At 32.2% G+C, this 19,574-nt stretch overlaps 3 protein-coding genes across 3 annotated transcripts in view; 1 reads left to right on the top strand and 2 right to left on the bottom strand.

The window, feature by feature from the left end:
* The window catches only part of nocte (no circadian temperature entrainment), a 15,682-nt gene extending 2,261 nt beyond the window's left edge, over positions 1–13,421 (bottom strand). Inside the window, exons 1-16 of the mRNA XM_017901853.1 lie at positions 12,993–13,421; positions 11,867–12,014; positions 11,336–11,584; positions 10,996–11,152; positions 10,571–10,586; positions 10,353–10,453; positions 9,965–10,257; positions 9,310–9,871; positions 8,498–9,178; positions 7,719–8,149; positions 7,497–7,554; positions 5,653–7,274; positions 3,477–5,483; positions 2,491–2,685; positions 1,868–2,176; positions 154–339 (exon numbers count right to left, since the gene is read on the bottom strand). Coding sequence (XP_017757342.1) covers positions 154–339; positions 1,868–2,176; positions 2,491–2,685; positions 3,477–5,483; positions 5,653–7,274; positions 7,497–7,554; positions 7,719–8,149; positions 8,498–9,178; positions 9,310–9,871; positions 9,965–10,257; positions 10,353–10,453; positions 10,571–10,586; positions 10,996–11,152; positions 11,336–11,584; positions 11,867–11,959 — 6,960 coding nt within the window. The 5' untranslated portion in view covers positions 11,960–12,014; positions 12,993–13,421. The remainder of the gene's footprint in view (positions 1–153; positions 340–1,867; positions 2,177–2,490; positions 2,686–3,476; positions 5,484–5,652; positions 7,275–7,496; positions 7,555–7,718; positions 8,150–8,497; positions 9,179–9,309; positions 9,872–9,964; positions 10,258–10,352; positions 10,454–10,570; positions 10,587–10,995; positions 11,153–11,335; positions 11,585–11,866; positions 12,015–12,992) is intronic.
* Positions 13,422–13,777: 356 nt separating this feature from the next.
* Positions 13,778–14,615, top strand: LOC108548718 (peptidyl-prolyl cis-trans isomerase-like 3). The gene is made up of 4 exons (XM_017901800.1): positions 13,778–13,814; positions 13,899–13,973; positions 14,058–14,338; positions 14,422–14,615. The coding sequence occupies exons 1-4, from the start codon at positions 13,812–13,814 to the stop codon at positions 14,546–14,548; spliced, it is 486 nt and encodes a 161-aa protein (XP_017757289.1). The 5' UTR covers positions 13,778–13,811; the 3' UTR covers positions 14,549–14,615.
* A 46-nt stretch (positions 14,616–14,661) lies between these two features.
* Positions 14,662–18,458, bottom strand: LOC108548717 (sarcosine dehydrogenase, mitochondrial). Its single transcript, XM_017901799.1, has 15 exons — positions 18,426–18,458; positions 18,262–18,361; positions 17,927–18,183; positions 17,578–17,790; positions 17,151–17,480; positions 16,886–17,048; positions 16,654–16,801; positions 16,454–16,592; positions 16,161–16,358; positions 15,796–16,063; positions 15,579–15,708; positions 15,255–15,511; positions 15,033–15,195; positions 14,850–14,957; positions 14,662–14,770 (listed from the first exon to the last, which is right to left on the bottom strand). The coding sequence occupies exons 1-15, from the start codon at positions 18,456–18,458 to the stop codon at positions 14,662–14,664; spliced, it is 2,616 nt and encodes an 871-aa protein (XP_017757288.1).
* Between the last annotated feature and the right edge of the window lie 1,116 nt (positions 18,459–19,574).

Here is a 19,574-nt window from a genome sequence, read left to right as displayed (position 1 = left end):
AAAAAAAAAAAAAAAAAAAAAAAAAAAAAGAAAAAAAAATGGGGGAGGAAAAAAAGAGAGACATACGTATCTTGCAAATAATCTGATAAATAATTTCGTGCAAAAAATGAAACATGTATTAACTATATATTATTAAATTGAACTAATACATACTGGATTTGGTTGAGGAGCAGATGGTGCTTGAAAATGAGGAGCTTTAGTTCCGATAGCTCCAATAGGTTGAGAAGATGGTTTCACACTGGCTGACATTAAGGAATTCGAAGAAGAGTTAATAAGAACTGTATTTGGATTGTTACTGAGTTGTTGATTTTGTCCAAATGGTGGAGCAGCAGCTGCAGTCTGTGAAAAGTCAATGCTTTTTGTATTATATTATACGTATATGTATAACAAACACGAACAATAGAGTATGGTGGTAAAATTAATTAAGTTTATAAATACAAGTGTTTTGACTTTTGTAACACTAATATGAGACATTTGGAAAAAATGAGGCGCTTGAAAGCCAATCAGTATAGCATAATATTAATTTAGAATGAATTCTTACATAGCTGTATATTTCTGATAATGTTTTATGAAAGATTAAATTTCTTTAAAATGTTCAAAATATTAAACAAAATTTAGTAATAGGAAATTGATAATGAATGACAGTCAATGAACTATGTTGAAATTTAGAGTTAACTGGTAATTTTTTCTATTTGAATGCTCAGTGTTAAATTTACTAAATCAACTTTACAAAACAAAAAACAGAAATTTATTTTAAATATAAAAAATTAGGCATGAATAAAATTCTTTGATGCTAAATTTAAAAAAAAAAAATGTTAATTATTTTGGTTTGTGAATGACTGAAGTACCTATAGTTAGAAACTGCAAAGGGTCTTGAGTGTCAACGATTTCAACGGGATAATGTCGGCATCAATCGAAGCCAGCAATTTACGAGCATGCTACATTGCTCGTGCCTACTATACATACGCGGTATTCGATATAGTATTTTCGTATTATAGATCTGTTCCATTTCGTTACTGGTATAAACATTATTTATACGGATTTCAAGAACAGAAATAAGTGAAAAACAAAGTACGATTTGTGCATAATACTTGATTTACTTTTTAGACTTGATTTAATAACATTTTTGACAGTATATCACCAATTTTTTCAAATGGAGAATATCCTAATGTAATAATTAGGATATAATTACTCGAATGAATATTATAGGACTATAATTGAGTATCAACAACTGTTCTTTGACCATATATTATTTTACTTTTCAAAATTTCGTTAAAATTTTAGATTCTTCTTCAGAATCAAATGTAGATTGAAAATTTGACAAAATTTAAAGTAGAATAAGGTTCTGTACGCGGTCAGCAAGTAGTAATATGAGTTTAACTGGTTATAGCGTAATATGTCCATCTTCTGTAATACTATCATGAAGATAGATCATATACATTTTTATTACTAGTTGAAAGTGTCACATTTTCAAATAAAATCATATTGAGTTGTATGATGAAGGGAATAAACAGAGGATACATTGAATCTGAATGGAATAAAGTGATAAAATATTGAAGTAAATACTGGATCAGTATGAACTATTTAACATAAGATAAGAATAGTGCTAAGTATGAAATATAAATATATGAATTTCAAGAGTATCAAAGGTGGAATTAAGTGATGCAAACAAAGTATCCTGCTTGCCTCTGTATTGTCCTGAACTGTCAACTTACCAACTGCATACAATTAGTTTCTTCTGTTTCTTGTAGTTTATTCGCCGAACAATGCAATATGATATAGAACAATATCTTGTGTTTAACTTGTAATTCTTGAAACAATTTCTTTGAATGTAAAACAAGGTACGTTATACAGAATGTTTACTTACGATGCGATATTGTGAAAGATTGCTTTGATACATATCCGGAGTGGGTGCATTCGGCGCATGTGGTGGCGGAGGCGGAGGTTGTTGTAAGTAAACGTTCTGCTGACTAAATGAATTTTGCAAAGATGGCGCATACGGTGGGTACTGTGTAAAAGGAGATCGACTTTGATCTAATTGAAATGCTCCGTAAAGACCTCCTGCTTGAGCTGGAAGTTGACCAGAACCAGTATTGAACAATACGGCTGGCGGAGAAGGTATGGCAGACATGCTACCATATTGTGCAGCTTGAGAGCCTGGATACTGAGGAAACTCCTAAGGAAAAAGAAAAAAAGGCTCAAAATAAAACAGAATATACATTAAATACAGAGTGATTTGCTCGTTAATGGACTCAACAGCAGTATCGCCGTTCAAACAAAACAGCAGAGTCCTTACACGATAATCTGACAAATGTATGCAATGACTACATTTATGTGCATATATACGTAAGCTGTAAAATTTCAAGTGCTAAAGTTTTCTGCTTGGGTGGTACTGCCTTTGAGTCTACTAGCAAGAAAATTACCCTATATCATGGAATCAAGTAAAATGCAAAACACAAAGCTATAAATTTTTTCAAAGTAACTGATCACCTGGTAATTAATATGAGAGGGTTGTCCCGTGGAGTTGAACGGAGGCGGGCTCAATGGTCCTTGAAGGCTAACGGGAGGATGTCCGATAGGACTTTGACCTGCTCCAATAGGGCTTGGTCCAGGAACGGTCGAACCAGACTGGCTACTGCTACTTCCCGAAGACTGTTGCTGCGGCTTCACCTGCGGGGGAACCAGCTGCGCATCAGGCAAAGAGTCAGCATCTTCCCACAGGGGACATGGTGTTTCGTTATTTTAGTTTTCTATTTACATCACTATCAACTGCCGTCCAATTGATGCTGACGGAACAATATGAATTTGGGGAAATGATTTTCTTTTCTTTTTTGTTAAATTGTCTTCTCAATTTTGGTGAAAATAGTTAGGTTTATCGCTAACCGCGTAATTTTAATCAAGGAAAGAGAATCGATAATAAAGAAACATTTCTGTGAAGAAATATGATGAGATCATATAAAAGCAATAAATAAACAAAGGCGATGATAATATAGGTAATAGATAATTTAGGAGAGAAATAATAGGATAAAAATGATAAAGATGATTACAATAACATCTTAATAATAAAATGGTAACAAGGGTAATCAATATGTAAAATGAGTATTAACTAATGTTTATTCTTAGAAGAATTTTATAAAAAGAAAAAGAAAAAGGAAAATAAATAAATTAAATAATAAGGAAAAAAAAAGAAAAGAAAAAACGAAGAACAAAAGATAGCTTTCTATTAGATGAAACAAAAATTAAAACAATGCGCGTTAGCCACTTACCTTTCTGATTTTCACCATGATAAGTATTTAAAGATATTTTTAGATACGAACAGATAACGTTAAAACTGGAGGAAACAACAGAATAAATAAACTGGAAGGAATGCATTTTATTTGAATTTATGCTGAATATCGAATCAATTTCTAGTGATGTAATAGTTTAGATATGCATGCATGATAACATGATATAATGTTCGCGAAATGATTTCTTACCTTGCATACGTTCGTAGAAGTAGTTATTTCATTTTTCATGTTATTTTGATTATACTGTTGATGAGGGCTGTAACTATCATCAACATCCGTACTTTCAAACGCTTGAGGGAAAGTATTAGCAGTACTGACGACATTACCATCCTCATGTTCGACTACAGTTGGCATAGGAGGCGCATTTTCCCATACCTTTTTTACCGAAGCAATTTTTAAGTTAAGCTCTGCTGTAGAAGGCGAAATAGTACTTTGACCAGTAGCCATATGCATAGATCGAGTTATTCCTAAGCTTTTGTTTTTATCTTCGGTCAACTGAGAAAGATCTGAATCGAATGTGAAATCCAATTTCATATCTGCATTATCTTCATTTTTATTAAATGAAAGCGGCATCTGAATCGGCTCTTGATTTTTGTCTTTCATTAAGTCATTTGGTTTGTTAGAAAATGCCACAGGCAGACTTTGCTGTTGCTGTTGTTGCTGCTGCTGCTGCTGTTGTTGTTGTTGTTGCTGCTGCTGCTGCTGTTGCTGTTGTTGCATAGTATTAGCAGTATTACTTTCTTCTTCCAAATCCGTACGTTTTTCAACACGTTGTTGTTGTGTTTTCATGTGGTTTGGGAATTTAGTTTTTACTGCTAAATCAGAAGGACCAGCCTTAGTAGTTTTCGAATAATTTGTATTTTCAAAAATTAATGTTTGTACAGGTGGTGAAGAAACATCAGGGACTGAGTTTTTTTCTATGAGTTGATCTTTCAAACTTTTTCCAACATTTTTCTCACCATTTGGTGAATTTCGTTGGCTATTATTGCCAGAATTTGTCTGCTCATTAACTTCATGACTATGAAGGTGACCATGATCAGTCTGTGTGGACAAACCAGACACCAACTGAATATCAGTAGTGACAGCTGATGATGAACTCGATTGTAATTGACTTGTTGTAAACGGTTTATCCCAAGCGTTAACAGATGGCGGAGGTGCGGGACCACTTGATGGATCTTTACTGAAGTTATTTGATGAAATATTGATTTTACTTGTATCATTTGATTCAGATACAGAAATTTGTTGTTGTTGTTGTTGCTGTTTTGCTAAGCGCTGTTTTTGGAATCTAGGTGCAAGCTTTTGACTTCTTGATGTTCTATCATATTGTTTCTGTAATATATTTGAAGGTTGTGGAATGGTTTGACCAAGTAAAGGTGGAATATTTTGCACTTGTTGTAAAGAAGTTGTTTGTGGCCCACCGTTTGCTTTTGATTTCGAACGATCGCGTTCTCTATCTTTTTCCTTTTCACGTTTCAGAGGTTTCGTCTCTTCTTTTTGGCCATGTCTAGACTCTTTTACGTTTTTCTTTGAACGAACTTCTTGGAAACCATCCGAATCAACTTTGTCTTCAACAATGTTAGGACACTCTTCGGTGCAATTATTTGTTTCCATTTCACAGTCAATCATTGTCTTTTTTTCTTTTCCTTGGGGTCTTTTGTTAATATCATTAAGAGCTTGACTAACTAAATTGGGATCGCTTAACTTGATTTCATCTATACGATTTACCGTATTATCCTTCGTGATCGATTTATTTGAAGTCATTGAATTACTTCCAGACGTTTGATTCCTCGATCTTCCATTTTGTATTTGAGCTGTTTGTATTAACGGCGGAATGCTGCTGGAATGACTTTTCTGATTTGAGAAATTGGAATTTTGTAGGTTACGTTTCTCTGCGCCAGGAGCTCGAGACGCAATACTGGAAGACTTCACATTTTTTTCACGTTGTTCACGGCTATTTCCTGTCTGTTCATTCCTTCGTAAATGTACATTCGATGCTATAACATTTTGGTTACTACTCGAACTTGTACGCGCAGAAAATTGTTTATTACGACTATTACGTGGCTCTTTATGGTCCTCTACATGGTCCTCACTGTTCTCAGATGTGGTTTCCCAATCTTCATTTCCCACATCTGAAGAGGTTTGCTTCGGTACATTACTGCCACTACCACGGTAACGTAATTCACGACTATCTCTACCCTGTAAGCATAAAACGTATTCAAATGTAAATCGTTAATTATTCTGTTAAATGATACTATATAAAAGTAGTACAAATATTCATTAAAAATAAAAAAAACGAAAAAAGAAAGAAAAGATACATAAGATAAAGAAACCATAAACTTCTTATAAATTACCTAAAGAAACTTACCCTTCTACTTCCACTGCGAGTTCTTTTTGAACGCGATTCCTCTTTTCTTGGAACTTGTACCTTTTGAGTACTGTTACTATTTGTATGACATACATCTTGTTTGTTACAAGATTGTTGAGTTTGTTGTGACTGTTGATTTGGAGATTTGGCACGTTTTCCAGTTATTCCAGCAGTAAGAGCTTGTTGTTTTGCTATCATTTTATCATCAGTAGATTCATTCTGTGATAAAAGCAAAGAATTTACCTCCTTTTCTGAAGTAGGTGTCGGTGGATTTTGTCTTATAGAATTTTGTTTTTCATCAATATTACGTTCAGAGGAAAAAGGACTCTTATTAGATGGAGGTCCATATCCTTCCAAACGACTGCCTGTAGCAGTTGTACTTCGAATTCTAAAACTGCCTCCTCGACCACGACGAGATGGTTCACCTGAAGGAGCAAAACCTTCGCGACTTACTTTACTATCGTAAGTTCTTTTCTCGTTGCGTTGCGATTGAGAATAATCAGCACGTTTTTCATCTCGAGTAGATACCATTGCTTCACGATTACGTTCTTCTTTTTCTGTCCTTTGACTAGGTTTTGGTGATCTCGTTTTCTTTTCTTCTTTGCCAGATTCAGTTGAACCAGACACCTCATCAGCACTATTTTCTGAATCAGTATGTCCATACGAACCACTCCTGGCAGAAGCTGGTCTAGTAGCAGCTCTAGATCCACCCCTTCTTCCTCTCGTTTCTGGACCACGCCAACCTCGAACATATACGCTATAGGTACTTCCCCACTGACGGCCGCCTCGAGAATCACGCACCCTCGAATTCGATCCACCACTACTAGTTCTATTCCGAATATTTTTCTCTCGTTTATCTTCTTTTACTTGTTGTTCTAATGTTATATCTTCATTTAATGTGTCTTCCCTTTTATCTAAATTTAATTTATCGAAATTTTGCTTTAAATCCTCTAAGTCTTTATCATTTTTAATAGGTTCCAAAATTTTCTCTTCTTCTTTTTCAAACGTTGGAGAAACAGCATCTGCCCAAGCTTTTGGAGAGTTATCACCTCTTTCCATAACTCGATTATTTTCGTTAACTCGCTCACCTTTCCTATTCCAAACATCTGTTTCTTTTTTCAATTCTATAGTAGATTCTTTTGTTTGATCTTTTTTTTCTTGATCAGAACTTGCTCGTTTCAATTGAGTTAAGTTACGTTTTTCGTTTTTCAATTCATCCGCCTCAATTCTCTCTTTAGTTACAGGTCCTAGTGGTTGTCTCCTTTCTCTTTCTTTTTCTCTTTCTCGAATATCTTCATACATATCACGTTTATTTTCTTCATAATCAGCAACTTCATTTACCCACGAACTACAATCCCGTAATTTGTGTGAATCATCGTCACGTAAAGATGTTTTTGATTCTCGAGAAGTACGACTATCGCGAGAATCTGGTCTTTGGGGACGTTCATTACGCTCCATTCGTTCTTCTCTTTGTAAATCACGACGATTATCGATCATTCTCTCTTGAATGATACGTTCCTCGCGCCATTCCGTACTTTCCGATCTTTCTCTCTGATCGCGGTCTCGTTCACGTTCTCGTTCTCGTTCTCGTTCCCGTTCCCGTTCCCGTTCCCGTTCTCGTTCTCGTTCTCGTTCTCGTTCACGCTCACGCTCACGTTCACGTTCCGTACTTTCCGATCTTTCTCTCTGATCGCGGTCTCGTTCACGTTCTCGTTCTCGTTCTCGTTCTCGTTCCCGTTCCCGTTCCCGTTCTCGTTCTCGTTCTCGTTCTCGTTCTCGTTCACGCTCACGCTCACGTTCACGTTCACGTTCACGTTCACGTTCACGATCACGATCACGATCACGATCACGATCACGATCACGATCACGCTCGCGATCACGATTGCGATCATCAAAGGGATCCTATAGACGAACAGGTTAAAATAAGACTTAAAACATATATACATAATCACTGTATTAATAATGTTAGATTCATAAATAAAGAAATATTGTAAATAACCGGAAATTTAAAGTGAACATTGTGATATTAATGTTCAATAAAAATGAATAAAAAAAAAAATATATACCTTCAAATAATTATCGTAATCCTTTTTATCCTTATCTCTTTCTCGAATTTCTCTCGCATCTCGGTTGTCCCTATTGGTACGATTATCACGAATATCCCGAGTTTCCCTGACATCTCTGCTTTCTATACCATCTTTTATTTCTCGATCCTTGTTGTCATCGAAATATCTTTCGCGTTCCCAAGAATCACGAGAATGTCTATCGTCGTAGTCATGATCTCTACAGCTACGTGTATACTCATCGTAGTAACCGCCTGACTTGCGTGTGTCATATGGTCGATGTGAAGAATGGCGATATCGATCATCCCGAAGTAGAGAACCACGATAATCTCGGGATGGAGGTCGGTCATCGTCCATTGAAGTAGAAATGTCAGAATCTGTCCTACTCCGGCGTTGCGATGCTCCGTGTGATGATGTTTTTAAGTTGCTATCTACTAGTACAAGTTTTATTGAATATAATAGTAGCAGTGTTACAATATGCAGATGAAAGTAACAGAAATGAGAAAACAGAAAATATTGTTTTAAATTTCCCGAAACGAAAATATTAATTATGCGTTCTCCGATCCTTTTAGTATAACAAACATTTATGATTAGTCGATATAATTTCTTAACGCAAACAAATTTATACATATACATGCATATATCAATGCATGCAGAAGTGCGTACAAATAGTAAAAATATATGTGGGCATACATGTGCGCATGCATACATCGTTAAAATTTAGCATCGGTGGGACTAATAAATGAATATGGATAACTATTTTATTTCCAAATTATACTTACTTAAAGAGCTATGACTATGAACCCATCTACCAGGGTCGTACTGCTGAGAGAATGGAATGGGTTGAGCAGACGATCTTTCAGTATTAGGAGAAACTCGACTAAGACCAGCATTGATTTTTTCTGCTTGTTGTTTTTGAAATCGAGGTGGTAAATTAGTTTTGTAATATCGAAAGAATGAGGCATGTAGTTCACGATCCCTCGTATCCCTCTGGTCACGATCGCGATCTCGTTCTCTTTCACGTTCGTTACGAATACTATCTTGTCTCGTAAAACTTTGTCGATCAGTTTGTCGATAATCTGATAGCAATTGATCGCGCGGATCTCTACCATCTTTTAGACCGTCTCTAGTTTCACGTAATTCACGATTCAATGACTTTTCGTCTTTTCCTTCAGGTCGCTCTCGTTCTCTATTTTCTCGTTCTCTATTTTCCCTTTCTCGTTCCCACTCAGGAACTGGAATTGGCACTGCTGGAACGCTTATTAAACCTTTTGATTCATTAGCTTGTTTCTCCTTTAACTTTTGCTCTAAATCTTGCAATTTCTTAGCTGCCGCTTGTCTAGTTGATTCCTGATATCTCTTTTCTTCTTCTTCTTTCCGTTGCCGAGCGCGTTCAACAACAGATGCTACTTCAACAACTTTTAGTCTGCGTCTCTCGTTCCACGCTTCGTCATCTTCTACGCCTGTTTTCAAAATAAAAATGAAAATCATGAACAAACAAAACTTATAAGACAATTTATGCAATTAATTATTACTATGAACCAAAATGAATTTGATCCTATAATGAGCGCTTAAGTCATGTAAATGTTCTGACCTCTTAAAGAATGCACCGAATGCAGTTGTGACTGACCGCTGTAACTACCAGACCCGTTGGAACCACGATAATCACGGGATAAAGAACTTTGAGTCCATGAACGATGAGTTGCTTGGTCTCGAGATTCCTTCAAATCTCGGTTTTCCTGAGTATCGCAGTTATCACGGTTATCACGGATATCGCGGTTATCTCTTGTCTTTTCTTTATCATCTGTCGAATTTTCCTCTGTTTTTTCTTCTTTATTGTCTTTTATTTCATCTTTTTTCGAAGATTCAAGATCAGGTTCGTCGTCGCTGAAGGCAAGCTTTTGATTATAATCAATATCATCATGCGCTGCCCAGCCAGCATCACGAGAAATATCGTCCATTCGACTAAGATCTTCTTCTTTAATAATTGGTCGTGTAATAATTTCTTCCTCAGGAACACGTTCACGTTCTTGTTGACGAACAGGTGGTGGAGGGAGCCGCTCTGCAGAGTAATTAAACCGAGGTCTAGGCCCACCGGAATTTGTATTTGTTGGAAATTGAGACGGAAATCCACCAGAAAAGTTCCCCCTGTACATCTGGATGTATTTATAAAAGTTGATTCATTCAATGTCAATAATATACTCAACAATAAAATATAAAAATATGCTCAACAATAAAATAGAACATACAAATGGAAGAATAAGTCCCCTGTAATGATGTAAATTTGGACCAACTTGATGAGAACTAGAAGTTAAAGCATTTTGACTGCTTGAAGAACTATGAGGGCCTCCCTGGCCCATGCCCATATTGGGAGACTGGACCAAGTTCTGTCGCCCGCCACCAGATATGTCGGTATGTCCTCCGGACCCAGTGATATTCAAAGGGGGGGCCTGGACACCTGAATTCCCACTTACAGGACCAGTAGTTCCTATTCCTGTACCACTGGCTGTACGACTTCCACCTTGTATCCAACTTCCTTGCGCTAATATAAGAATTGTATTTCACTTAATAAATAAATCATTTAACATAATAATTATCCCCCATTTAATGTAATGGAACACTTTTCCTAAGCCGTACTTTGAGGTCGTAAACTTGGTCCAGGTCCATATTGCGCATTTAATTCCCGACTTATCGTTTGTTGTTGTTGTTGTTGTTGCTGCTGCTGCTGTTGCTGCTGCTGCGGCTGCTGCTGTTGCTGTTGCTGTTGCTGCTGCTGCTGCTGCTGCTGCTGCTGCTGCTGCTGCTGCGGCTGCTGCTGCGGCTGCTGCTGCTGCTGCGGCTGAGGCTGTTGTTGGCCTCCTGATACAGTGCCTAAATAATAATACACCAAACCACATTATTATTATTACCACAAGACTATGATTCATTATTACATTATCTCCTAATTAAAAGTTCATAACAAATATATAATTATAAATACAATATACATTATATTATATTTAGCATTTATTGTTTTTATAACATACTTGAGGCAAACATAATAGTTATTAAGACATTAATTAATTTAAAGTTAATACTTCATAAACAATGTTTAATATAATGCAAATATATATATATATATATATAAATATAAATGTAAGAAAAAAGTGAATCAAAAACATTGCTTTTGTAAGTTTATATAATTAACTTCTATTTTATAATTCTTATAATGAATATAATAAAACTGAGAAAGTAAATTATATATAAATTAATTTTATGTTTATGAAGCAACTTTACATACCATCTCCAGATCTGCTCATTATTGCACTCCATGATGACTTGTGGTTCACATCGGAAGAATATGAAGATTGTGAGGTATTTTGTTGTCCTGGGAGTAATGGATGTAATGATGTTGTTGCAACAGTCCCTGCTACACATTGTGCTGTTGAAGAATTTGCCTGACAATAAAATAATCAATTTTATAATTTAGTGCTAGCAATTCTTAATAGATATATGAACATTATACTAATTTATATAGGAAGTAAAAATACAAAGTGTTACATATATACAATGAGCAAATAATTACAATAAAAAGAATATATTTTTACAAAAACTACAAAGTACATTTTTACAAAACATACAGATGTATCTGGTGCAGTTACAGTTGTAGTGGTTGTAACAGTAATGGTAGTTGTTGACTCTTTGGTAGTAGCCCAGCCACTTCCTCCACTTGGTACTAAACTGACAGCTGGATCGTTACTACTATGTTCACTTTTTAAACTAGGCAGATTAGCAGGAGGTCGCCGTGCCGAAGGCACTTTCCCAAGACTTTGCATTCCATGTTTGCGTGGTAATGTGTTTTTTTGCTGATGTTGCTCTAAAGATTCTCCCTGTAAGCACAAAAATCGGATACCAATTTCACTTTCTTTTAAACAATTAATTATTATTTTATTTAACAATCTTAATATTAACTTTAATAAAAATATATACAATTATTATTATTATTATTATGAAAATATAAAAAACTATACGATTAAACAAAATAAATGTATTAAAGAAAAAGGGTCCAAATAGGAATATAGATAGGAAAAGAAAAAGGATAAATGGAAAGAAACAAAAGTATAATTAGAAGAATAGGGAAAAAAAAGAACAAAACTGTTTGGCCAACTCACCCTACTCACCCGGTACAAGCTATTGATGTCTAATGATTGAAACTTGGATTTTCCTTTCTCCCCCTTCGACACAAGCCCTGACAGAGTAGACATGCTGTCTGCAGGCAACCATTTAGTACCAATCAGACCCAAAGAACGAACCCGTTGTCTGAAATCATAAGTGTGATATTGTTTTTTGTAATAAATATACATATAGTTCAGTACAATAAAGTTGAAAGTTATATAAACATATTTTAGATTGTTCTTTAATTAATATTATTTATATAGTTAGACACAAATATTAACATATAATAAAAGTACCTGATATAAAAAAGCAAAAACTTAATATTTTTCAATTTTCCATGTATATTAAAATATAAATACTAGTACAATTGAATTTCATTGATCTCTAATCATAATGTTTATAATCCATGAAATATACAATCATATAATGGATAAAAATAGAAGTTCAACTAAATAAAATAATAGTTAATGATTATTAGTACAAATGAAGAACAATAAAGGGAACAGAAATAAGAAAAAAGAAAGAAAAATTTATTTTAAATAGTTATTAAATTATACACAAAAGTAACTACCATATCAATGTTGTTTTACATCAATTATATTAAGAAAAAGAAAATATTAATGAATAATTAGAAAAAAATTGAATAATAACGCTTATAGAAGTCAATATATAAGAAAAAGGTTGTTCCATGCGAAAAGTAGAAAGCGGACAAAAGAGTTTCGCAAAGCTTTGTTACGACGAGGAAATGGATGCAAGGAACGTAAAATTAAAAAGAAATAAAGGATAATCAACAAGATAACAGATTATTAAATAAAATTCATAAAAAACGATAGATAAAAGGATATGGAACAGTCGGAATATAAAGAGTGTACCCAACCCAACAATTGCGATGTCAAAATCATAAAAATTCAAAACAAAAAGATTCACGTCAAAGTATTCGTGAAATTTAACAAAAGACAGACAGTAAAATTAACTGCATATAAAAGGTTAAAATACCGTAATAATAATATTAAATGAAAAGGAAGCCTCCAAAATTGAATAATCAGACAACAAAATCAGATAGGTTTTCATGGAGAAAAAAAGATTCGGATAAAGAAGTAAATCAAAGAAATAATGACTTACCTTGGTCCGCTCCAAATGGGTTTCTAATTCACAAAAGGGTTAATTCCCAATTAAATTAATTAATGTCCGGATTGTCACGGATTACAATTATTACAAGCGTACCGCGCCTGCGAGACACAGAAACTTCTTTTCTACAATTCGTCCAAGATGGCGAATGCGCGACTTTCGGCTCTTCTTCCGCGATCAATACAATTACGTCATGTAACCAAAGAGGAGCCGTTTGCACAGACGCGCCACTCGTCTGGATTTTCTTGCCACTCTTTTATGATAATTTTTAGAATCAAGTTCTTTTCTCTCTTATTACATAAAAAATAATTTTATTTTCAATTTAAATAACGTTAAATGCGCTTTTTACAAGTTAAACCTATGCCACGGTATACAATATCGTTTTTTACTTAACCGTTACTTGTAACAAGAAATGAGCGGAACATTCAGCAGTAATAAGTGGCGCTGCTACGATGATTCCTTACCGTTTTGAACCAAAGTCAAATTGGTTACAAATATTTGTTTAGCTCTTATAAATCATACTCAGTAAAACTTACAAATAATACGAATATATTGTGTTATTTCACAGATATATATTTTTCAATTTTTTTATCCCCTTACAATTAATTTTAGATCAGTGTGTTAAAAAAGGTTCGATTTCATTTAGAAATAAATCCATACACTTGATTTCGTTGGTAATACCATAAAATTCAACATGGACATCATTACTTTTATATATGTGTCTGTGTTCACTTTTTTTTTAACGTATAGTAAGCATAACATAATAAATAACGTATCTTATTTTTCGCACATTAATGAATAATTTTGTTGAAAATGGTATGTATGATATTTTTATAAATGTCATTAAGACCATAAGCTTTATATTAATTGATATTCATAAATGGTAACCAATTTTTATAGAGTGTGACTCTACATACTGACGTCGGAGACATAAAAATAGAATTATTTTGTGAGTTATGTCCGAAAACATGTGAGGTAGAATGTTTTACATCCTTTTAGTTGATAAGTAATGGCTATATGTACCATATCTGAATTATAAAATTATTATTTATTTTGTAGAATTTTCTTGCTTTGTGTGCTAGTGATTATTATGACAATTGCCTATTTCATAGAAATATAAAAGGCTTTATTGTGCAAACTGGAGATCCTACACATACTGGAAAAGGTGGAACATCAATATGGAATCGTAAATTTGAAGATGAATTTAAAGAAGAATTAAAACATAATGCAAGAGGACTTGTTTCTATGGCCAATAATGGTCCAAACACAAATGGAAGTCAATTTTTTATGACATATGGGCCTCAATTGCACTTAGATTTAAAATATACTTTATTTGGAAAGTAAGTATGTTTATATTCTCATTTACCTTGATATTTGAAGCTAATGTATTTAATATGTTTTGTGAATTTTTATTCACTTGTAGGATAATAGATGGTCTAGAAACCCTTGAACAGCTAGAAAAATTACCAGTAAATCCTAAGAATTATAGACCACTTACAGAGACTAGAATAAACAGTATAACTATACATGCTAATCCTTTAGCAGGGTAAACATGAATACGTTAAAGGAATTAAAACACTTTAGTTCTTTAAAATGTTGTGAAGGTTGATAATTGTATTTATTTTTATAAATTAGAAATTATGTATATAGGAATAAATTAATATTAGAAGTGAAGATTCACAATATAACGTTTCCCCATAGCTTCAATTTCATAATTGCCACTTTCTAGAAATTCTCTTGTTACATTTGCTTCACTTGGATGTTTGATGTATCTGATATTAAGTAATGATAATTATAAATCTATAATTACAGAATATTCTATAATGTTATATTTAATGTTATTTTACTTACCCATGTCCAGTGATATTTCTATTGCTATATCCCTGTTCAACTCTACGTAAATAACCGACAAGACAGTTATTTCTATAAATTACTTCTGTACCCCATAATGGTATTGTACTATTATAATATATATCAGTATTATTTTGATGAAGTTTAATATAAAAATTATCAATAATAATTTATAATACATGCCTGTCTAAATAAACACGCACTAACTTCTTTTTGATTCCATTTTTTCGCAATCGATCAACTACTTTCTTTCCCAAGTATTCACCAGTATTACGACAAGTAAATCCAAGTCCAGCTTCTATAGGATTATCATCTGTTCTAAGATCTGAACCCCAAAGTAAATAGCCTGAAATACAACCATATTAATAACATGCATTTATAAAATGATAAAATTTAGTCACATACCTTTTTCACAACTGAGACTACACAATGCACGATATCCAGCATGTTTCATATTATATAATTTACCACATTCTATTAAAGTTTTATAAACTAGCTGACAAGATGATTTTGGAATATGTAATTCAAAACCAAGTTCATCAACAAAACTAGGTTTAATTAAATGTACCATTTCATTCTTAATTTTTACCAATTTTGTAGTAGAATATTTGAAAGACTTATCTGAGATTTCATTTTTTATTAATGTTTCCATTATATTTTGGCTATAAATTGATATGTTAATCTCTAAATAAAAGTATATATAGATAAAAAGTTGTCATAATACAATACCTATTAGGTCCTAGTACAGATAAAATACCAATTTGTTCAGTAACATCGTGTAAAAAGACATTATATCCTCTTTCATTTATTACTTTATTCATATGAGTTAATGTATGATAAGCTGACATACCATTTGAAACTAATAGTAAAAATAAAAAAGTAGTTATTTTATAATTCCTAATAGTGATGTTATGTCAAGGAGAATAATAAATTCATAAAAACATACCAATATAAAAAACCTTTTCTTTAAGCATTGGATTTACAATCTTATCCAAGCTAGATTCTAAAACTGTAACTGTACAATCTGCTTCTACACCTCCAGCATGATTCAACATACAGGTATAAATAGTTTTATTAAAATTGCAATTCGTATTTGCCGTAAATAAATAATCTGCCGCTTTTTGAACATCAGGTCCATAAAGATAGAACTTTCCAAGATAAGATGTGTTGAATAAAGCAACATTTTTGCGACATGCAAGAACTTCTTCTCGAATCTAGTGAAAAATTATTCTGTATTAATAACTTTTGTCTTCATTATGTTTTTATTTTGACACATTTATGTATTTACTACGTATTTTATTCTTAACTTACTATTTCATTATATGGCAAAAAATGAAAACTATATTCTTTTTCCAGTATTGAACGATATTTATCATTATGATTTTTTACTCTGCCATAATATCCATTGTAATCATATGGCATAATTTCTATTTTTTCATTTGGAAAATACCATCCAGAACGTTCCCAGCCTTGGCATTCTTCCATAATAGCACCTTCTTCAACAAGTAACTGCAATACATAATTTATACAATGACTTGTTTTTGTTTATTTAACATTGATTTTATTAAATTGAAAACTCTATTATATAAAGCTATTTAGCTTACATTGTGAAAAGGGTCTGTTTTAAGATTTCTTCCACTTAATGGTTCATCATGTGGAAATATAATACTGTAATTCTTTGCATAGGCTTCATAAGATCTTTCATGTATCCAAACCAAATTATTTCTTTGTTCTGGTAAAAATCTATAAGATAAATATGAAATTGAAAATACTATTAATATGATAAAATCGAAATAAATAAAACCTCCTAATGTCATAGTTGAACATGTATTTATCTGGACGTCCATTAATTATCCAACGTGCAATTTGTTCTCCACATCCACCTCCTAACATCATCCCAGCACTATTATAACCACAAGAGTAAAAAAATCCAGAACAATGGGGATCCTCACCTTTTGAATTTAATTGAAATTAGAATTACAAATATAAGAAGTAAAAAATGTTGAAAATATATACATATAAATCTATCTAAATACCCATAATTGGTTTATGATCAGGAGTGAAACTTTCTGGCCCACATATTGTAGTTTTTATTCCAGTCTTTGATAATTTAGGAATCAATTCAATCACTGATTTTAGATGTACATTGAAGATATCCCAATCCAATTCATAGAGACCGAATGAAAAGTGTTCAGGGGCCTTTTATTTAAATAAAGTAAATTGGTAAAATTGTTTCTTTGTTTAAATTTTGTTCAAGGTATTTAGCAATTGTATATTAAAGATGAATCAATATTGACTCACAGATGGTAGTACAATAGGATTTTGTTCATAAACGCCTATAACCAATGAACTACCCTGAATTCGAAAATACAAACTCGTATCGGGATCTTTAATATTTGGAAGATTTTGTAATCCTTCTATGGGTTGTGTAACAATATAAGCATGTTTAATTGGCATTAAAGGAATATTCACATTAATCATGTTTGCTATATTTTTTGACCAAGCCCCAGCAGCATTGAGAACGATATCTGTTTTTATAATTCCATATGGCGTTTCTACACCATAAACCTTTTTATTATTCTTAATGGTTTCCTTTGTGAGTATCTTCATAACAGGACAATTTTCAATAATCTGAATAATTTTAATAATTTCATCTTCTTTTGCTTTTATTTTTAGTGATTATCATCTGTATTTATGAAAAAATCAATTTAAAAAATTAATTTGTTACCTGGCAACCATTATTCTTTGCTGATTTTGTCAAAGCATTTATTAGCATGGTTGGATCAATAACACCATCTTGTGAAGAGTAAATTGCTCCTTGAATATTATTTTCATTTAATAAAGGAAATAATTCCTTTGCTTCTTGGGAGGAAATTATATGTGCTTGTATGCCAAAAGCTTTAGCACCAGTAACTAGTCTTCTATATTCATTTAATCGTTCCTGTAATAAGTAAGTAATGCTAAGTATTAAATACTAGTGTGAATAATAATGATGATAATGTTAAAACTAAGAATAATAACAATAACAATTATATAAAAAATGGAAAAAAAAGAAAAGTGTTACAATGAATATTCACATTGGAACGTGCAACTAAAAGACCACCGTTATTTATCCATCCTGGATTTATCCCAGTTTCCTTTTCCAAAGAGTTAAGAATGCGTCTTGTAGTATTTAATAATTCCATCTCAGTGTCATATGGACCACGTATACTCCATATAAGACCAGCAGTATGCCATGTAGTACCAGACATTAATTTTGATTTATCTAATAGTACAGCATTAATACCATATTTTCCTAAATGATAAAGAGCATTACAACCTGCACTACCTCCACCTAAAAGTGATATAATGATATACAAATTATTTTATACATTAATCTATAAAATACCTAAAGAAAGATTTGGCTCTTTACCTATTATTACAATATCAGCATAATCTGGTAGTTGTGTTACAGATGATGAATTACATGTTAATGTTGCTGATCTTATGCAATTAATACTTATGCTATGTAACTGAAAATAACTTATTGAAAAATTAGTAAATTTTATATAAACTAAAACAAAGACTTATAAATACCTTGTGTTTTATTAAATGGAAGATATGGAACATATTGCTTATATGGCAATATGAATTTATATTATCTCAATATTACACTACACGCAAGTGACACTGCTCTGTTTATATATCATTTTAACGACCTTGTTTTTCAGTTTATATAATCAGATATACTTATTCTGGAGTGTTCAATAATGTTTCTTTTGTTGTGTTGGTGCACAATTATACGGAAAATTTCAAGAAGTAATATGTTTTGTAAATTGATATGAAAATATAAAATATATTCATTGACTTGCATTTTTGCACTATAACTTAATAAATATTATCATATAGAAAAAGCAAAACGTTGGTCATGTCTTTTATGAACAATAACTATATAGATAAATTATTTCTATTTTATTTTTTTCATAACGTACTTCGTAACGAATACATTAAAAATTATGTTATTATATTTTCGCCTTGCAAGAAACGAAACTTAGTATGATGACAAATTTGATAAAATTTCGTGCGTATAATGTAAATTATGTACCTAATGATAAGATATTATTAACTTGTATTCTTTTCACGATATTTCTTGATAGTTTATCATATAAAAGCAAATGTTGCTCATAAATATTGTTTAATGAAAAACAAATATTTCAGCAGATTGTACATTCCTTATATAATCTGTGATAGCAATTAGTTTATAATTTTTATTCACTTCTTTCCATAGATGTAATAGTAAAAGACAAAAGAAAATATGTAACTGTGCCATTTTGATGGAAGTGTACATATACGCGCGCGCATGTGTGTTAAGTATACACTAATTTTCTAAATCATACAAACATTCTATATAAATATAAAATAAATAGATACATGAAAAGTATTGCGTGTGCACATGTGCAGGCATAACATACATGTATATATATGAAGAATTATATATTAAATATCACTGTTCATAGTAGCTATGTTAAATTTAATGATACTCTACAATAACTTTGACAATAATTATTATATAATTTTATAATATAATATAATGAAATTATAAACTGATTTACAAGAAAAAATTTCTTGTATTGAATGAAACTAAATTCAATAAGAAAAATGATATTTGTTATTTTTCCTTTGGTATAAGCAAATTATTATTTTATAAATTGGCAACCGATTTCGTTGATTAGGAGAGAGTTGATT

The sequence above is a fragment of the Eufriesea mexicana genome, unplaced genomic scaffold (genome assembly GCF_001483705.2).
Source record: "Eufriesea mexicana isolate 0111107269 unplaced genomic scaffold, ASM148370v2 scaffold1767, whole genome shotgun sequence".
Taxonomy (NCBI): domain Eukaryota; kingdom Metazoa; phylum Arthropoda; class Insecta; order Hymenoptera; family Apidae; genus Eufriesea; species Eufriesea mexicana.
This window is presented reverse-complemented; position numbering and strand designations above follow the sequence as displayed.